Genomic DNA, 5430 nt, shown 5'->3' with positions numbered 1-5430 from the left:
CGCGCACCTTTTCTTTTCGGCCCTGTGCGCCTTGATTCTCCCTCTCTGCCCCTCCCTTTACCCTCTCTTGATGGCAACGTATATAATCACCGTTCTGGCAATAAACGTCGCCGTTGACTGCCCGACCATCGTCCATGCTGCTGCGCTGCGCTCGCCTGTGTTACTACATGGTACATGGTTATTGTGAGGCAAGTTAAAAAGAACATAAAATATTTAAGTGCCTCAGCCTGTGCCTACAGTGGCGACGAGCCCGGAAACCGCCCATGCTGCCCTGAAAGTTGAAGCCCACGGCCTGCCGCAACAAGCACCGACGACCATGACCAGCCTACAGCTCCCGGTCTTCGACGACACAAGAGATAAGTAGAAAGCGTACCTTATTCGGGCTGAAGCGTATTTTGAAGCAAATGCTATTTGTTGTGTCATTTGAACCGTGTCCTTGCGCATGCGCCCGCTCAGGGAGTGCCACTATCTGCCCTGTTCTCTGCTGCGGCTATCGCTTATAAGCAGCCGCGCCTAATCCTCTGCGTTCTTCGACTAACATCTGGTGACCAATTAACATGGTCTGCTCGTCCCGGTTGACTACTGCCTCCGTCTAGTCAAGAACACAACACTATTACTGACTCCAAAAGGCAGAGAGCACTTCTGGAGGCAGCACTCAACACGCAGACTGTGCAAGTTCTAGCGGGGCTAATTGCACCTCGGATGCCGAATTCCCTTACTTACGCCGAAGCGGTCGCAGCCTTAAATGACTACTACGATCCCTAGCGTCACCAGATAGCAGAAAGCTACAAGTTTTTCACCAGGTTCCAACAAGAAGGAGAGTCAGTGCACACATTCCTAGTCGAAATACGGCGCATAGCAGACAATTGCAACTTTGGAAGTGCGCTAGACCGGATGTTAAGGGACCGGATTGTTTGCGGCGTACGCTCAACTAACTTGCGCAAGCAGTTACTGGCAAAGAAAGATTTAACCCTCGAGGAGGCTGAAACAATGACCATTGCAGCCGAGGCAACCGACAGCGATGCGAAAGATATGAGTGCAGAACCACCGACTGTGCTAAAAATGCAAGCCCATCATCGCTCACCCTCTCGAGGTTACCGTACACAAGGCGCGTCGCATGACTGCGGCCGATGTGGAAGCACGAAGCACGACGATAACGCCTGCCGCTGGGCTAACGCACGCTGCTATCGCTGTTGGCGACGCAGTCATTTGGCAAAGAAAGGCTGCAGTGCTTCAACTGATGCAAGGGTTGAAAGAGGGGCAGCGAGTGTAAAGGCACTGACAGTTGAAAGCGCGTCTAGCAACGACGACATGGATAGCGCACACGTGTGGACGTTGATTTCGGGAAGAAAAACGGTTTGGAACCACCCATACGCCGCACGTTTCGATGGGGCGACGTAGAACTGGCCATGGAAGTGGATACTGGTTCCCCGGTGTGCGTCGTATCGCGCCAAATGTACGATCGACACCACGCACAGTGGCCGCGCTTACAACCACCACGAATCAAGCTCTCGTGTTACGCGGGACAGCTTCCGGTGTTGGGTGAACTCGCACTTCCAGTGAGGTACAAAAATGTATCTGTGCCTTGTCCGCTGATCGTGCTTGACTGTGCAGGACCCAGCCTATGTGGCCGCGATCTCATCGCTTTGCTTGACAAGGCGGGCGTTCCGATTGGAGACCTGACCGCGCCGGACCTTACAACAAGTGCCGAGCCAGGCGACAATATGCTGAACCGACTGCTCGGCGAGTTCGAGGATGTTTTCTCAACAGACCTTGGACTTATCAAAGGTCCACCAGCCAGCCTGAAACTCAAGGAGACGGCGTCACCAAAATTCTGTAAGCCCAGATCTCTTCCTTACGCCCTACGCGATAAGGTCTCTCGTGAAATTGATCGGCTGGTGTCACTAGGTGTTGTATCGCCTGTGCAACATGCAGAATGGGCTACGCCTATCGTGGTCGTTTTGAAAAAGGACGGAAGCGTGGGGATATGCGGTGATTTTAAAGTCACCATCAACCCGGCATCTGAGGTGGAGCATTACCCTCTTCCTTTGATAGAGGACATGTTCGCAAGCTTAAACGGAGGCGAATATTTCAGCATCTTGGATTTAAAAGATGCATACAATCAAGTGCCCCATGACGAAGCGTCCAGCGGGCTGTGTGTCATTAACACACACCGCGGGCTTTTCCGGTATAACAGACTTCCGTTTGGAATAGTTTCCGCACCGGCTATTTTTCAAAGAAAGATTGATGCAGTACTCGGCGGGCTGCCGGGTGTTCAAGCCTACCTTCACGACGTGCTAGTGTCAGAAGGCAAGAGTGATAACGGGGAGCAGCTCAAGAGTGTGTTGGAGCGATTCCGAGAGCACGGCGTTAAACTTAGGATTGGAAAATGCAAGTTTCGGCAGCCTTCCGTAACTTACCTTGGCCATCGTATAGATCGGCAAGGCCTCCACCCCATTGAAAAGAACGTAGACGTCATCATGCAAGCCCCGCGCCCACGAATTGCGCTCGTTCCTTGGCATGCTCACTTTCTACGCCAGTTTCCTGCCCAATATGTCTACTGTGCTCAGCCCCTTGTATCAGCTCACGGAAAAACGAGCCCGTTGGGAATGGCGGAAACCGCAGCAGACAGCGTTTGAAAAAGCGAAAGAAATTTTGAAGAATGTGCAACTTCTCGTTCATTTTGATCCCAACAAGGAACTGAAGCTAGAATGTGACGCCTCCTCGTACGGTATGGGTGCTGTTCTGTTTCCCTCGGAGGGAAATGAGCACAGACCAATTGGGTTTCGTTCCAGAACGTTAACAAAAGCGGAGCGAAACTACTCTCAGCTGGAGCGAGAAGCATTGGCACTGATTTTTGGCGTTTCTCGTTTCCGTGACTATCTCCTAGGTCGGCAATTAACTCTGGTAACCGACCATCAGCCACTGCTGGGACTGCTCAAGCCTGACCGCCCAACGCCGCCGATGGCCGCCGCGCGCATTCAACGATGGGCACTGTTCCTGGGAGGCTACCAGTACAAGCTACAGTACGTTCCGGGGAAACAACTACTGACAGCAGATGCCCTCAGCCGACTACCAGCCCCGACGGCAGCGGAACCGGTAGCTGAGGGGGACCCTCCCGAGTACGTACTGTCGTTGGAAGCCCTTGACGAAGGTATAATGACGACGCACGAGTTGCAGGAGCTCACTGCCAAGGACACGTTGTTAGCCCGTGTCGCGGAATACATCTTGCATGGCTGGCCTCGAACCACAAGTTGAATGGCGCCCGACTTGTTGCCGTTTCTTGATCGAAAAATGGAGTTGTCGATGGCTCACCGGCTAATCTATTGGGGCAACAGAGTCGTCATACCACGGAAGGCGCAGGAAAGGATGTTGCAGCTTCTACATGAAACACACCAGGGCTCCTCGTCAATGAAAGCGGTGGCGCGGTCACTGTTCTGGTGGCCGGGCATGGACAGGGAGATTCAGGAATTGTCGGCGCAGAGTGTAAGCTGTGTAGAAAACCTGCCCATGCCTGCGCCAGCACCACCGGTAAGTTGGCCGAAAACTGCCGAGAGGTGGTCCCGGATCCACATCGATTTTGCGGGCCCGTGAGCCGGCAAGATGATACTTGTGGTGGTAGATGCTCATACGAAGTGGATTGAAGCAGTACCCATGAGGCATGCGAACACAGCGGGTACCATTCGGTGCTTAAGAAGTATGTTTTGTCGGTTCGGTGTGCCACGCACAATCGTGTCCGATAATGGCACGCAATTCACGAGTCAGGAGTTCGCCACGTTTGTAGCAAGAAACAATATTGTGCACCTGCGTACAGCGCCTTTCCATCCTCAGTCAAACGGAGCAGCGGAAAGAGCAGTGCGAACCATTAAAGACGGCTTGCGGAAAATGCAAGATGGCCCACTGGAAGATAACCTCATGCGCCTGTTATTCCATTACAGGAGGACCGCGCAGAAGGAAGGAAAGTCACCCTCGGAAATGCTTCTCGGCTACCAGCTTTGTTCCCGTCTTGACACATGCCTGCCGCCCAAGAATGAGAACTTGTCGCCGGGCGCTGACGACTGGACCATCTCACCAGGCAGCAGCGTCTACGTGTGGAACTACGGTGTCGGCAAAAGATGGACGCCTGGACTTGTAAAATCTGCTTCGGGGGCGAGAATGATAGCAGTGGACACTCCAACGGGGGTAGTGCAGCGTCATATCGACCAAGTCCACCGCCGTCGCGAATCGACGCCGGAGTCTACATCTACGGGGGCGACTGAAGGCGCGGAGGCTGAAGGTGAACCTGACAGCGTGACTACTCCGGTCCCGTCTCCTGCTTTGCAACGCACGCCCAGGCGGAAGGAGCAAGAGCGAAGCACAGAGCTACCGTCACCGGATGGTCTGAGTGGGTTTCCCACACCAGCTGCTACGGAACCTCCAGTCGTCACGGCCGAGCACCCTCCTGAGGCGGTCCCACATCAGCCCACTCTGAGGCGATCGACAAGAGTTAGGAAACCGGTACAACGGTTCCACTTTTAAGAGGAAAGAAATGTTGTATTCGTTCGTTTTGTTTGGGCCAGCAAAACCAGCTGCGCGCGCACCTTTTCTTTTCGGCCCTGTGCGCCTTGATTCTCCCTCTCTCCTCCTCCCTTTACCCTCTCTTGATGGCAACGTATATAATCACCGTTCTGGCAATAAACGTCGTCGTTGACTGCCCGACCATCGTCCATGCTGCTGCGCTGCGCGCGCCTGTGCTACTACAGAGGATGGTTATCAATCGGTAATAGCGTGATTCCTAGGGGTGCGCACGCTTCTCCCTCTCCCTTCTCAATGTTCTCACATCAAAGGCCGAGAAGTAGTGTGCGCGCGCTGATACAGCAGAGCCACCGGCCCAAACGTCACTCCAGGCAACGACCCCTCGATCTAGCCCTTTAGGAAAACCGAGTAACGAGTTCGAGTGGCCGTGCTCCAAGACCCCTTAAAGAAAACGACACAAAAACACTGCCTCTGGAGGTGAAAATCGTTCATCCTGCGCCAATTTATCTGTCCACGCTATATGCGGAAACCAAGATATACCGCTTCGCTGTAAAACCATATTTTTTGCAGGGTTTATTGATAGGTTTTTGCTGTATGGTGAGTAAAAAAATTATCTTACCGATAACAAAGCTATGGCGTTAAGCGTCCTTAGTACTCCGTCCTCTGATAAATTACTATTTCACTGGAACAATGAGCCATCAAGGCGTGCTCTTGTATACTTGACGTCGTCCACATACATTACCCCGTCCTAAATGTGCTTTATAACTTTGCTTAAAAAGTACATGACTGCGAGTATAGTAATCAGCTCTGGCCGATCAAGCTAAACCTTCACGCTAGACCAGACAACCTGTTTCCCGGAGGTAGACAAAAAGTTGTACTTCACAGAGCACGCTGTGTTTCGCTATTGCGGGAAAA

The 5430-nt window shown here is 52.8% G+C and overlaps 1 protein-coding gene across 1 annotated transcript; it reads left to right on the top strand.

Annotated features, from left to right (window-relative positions):
• Positions 1–1199: 1199 nt before the first annotated feature.
• On the top strand, positions 1200–4849 carry LOC144170770 (uncharacterized). Its single transcript, XM_077700758.1, has 3 exons — positions 1200–1836; positions 2891–3122; positions 3939–4849. Exons 1-3 carry the CDS (start codon positions 1410–1412, stop codon positions 4516–4518), a joined length of 1239 nt encoding a protein of 412 aa, XP_077556884.1. The 5' UTR covers positions 1200–1409; the 3' UTR covers positions 4519–4849.
• Positions 4850–5430: the final 581 nt, after the last annotated feature.

Source organism: Haemaphysalis longicornis, unplaced genomic scaffold (assembly GCF_048455015.1).
Source record: "Haemaphysalis longicornis isolate Haplotype H1 unplaced genomic scaffold, Haemaphysalis longicornis Haplotype H1 scaffold_2, whole genome shotgun sequence".
Taxonomy (NCBI): domain Eukaryota; kingdom Metazoa; phylum Arthropoda; class Arachnida; order Ixodida; family Ixodidae; genus Haemaphysalis; species Haemaphysalis longicornis.
This window is presented reverse-complemented; position numbering and strand designations above follow the sequence as displayed.

Bases quoted from the DNA above. Each gene is read 5' to 3' on its own strand.
- LOC144170770 (XM_077700758.1), top strand. From the start codon at position 1,410: ATGGAAGTGGATACTGGTTCCCCGGTGTGCGTCGTATCGCGCCAAATG. The intron at 1,837-2,890 runs GTAAGCCCAGAT...ACTATCTCCTAG, and splicing joins GACGGCGTCACCAAAATTCT to GTCGGCAATTAACTCTGGTA. The intron at 3,123-3,938 runs GTACGTACTGTC...ATTCCATTACAG, and splicing joins GCTGAGGGGGACCCTCCCGA to GAGGACCGCGCAGAAGGAAG.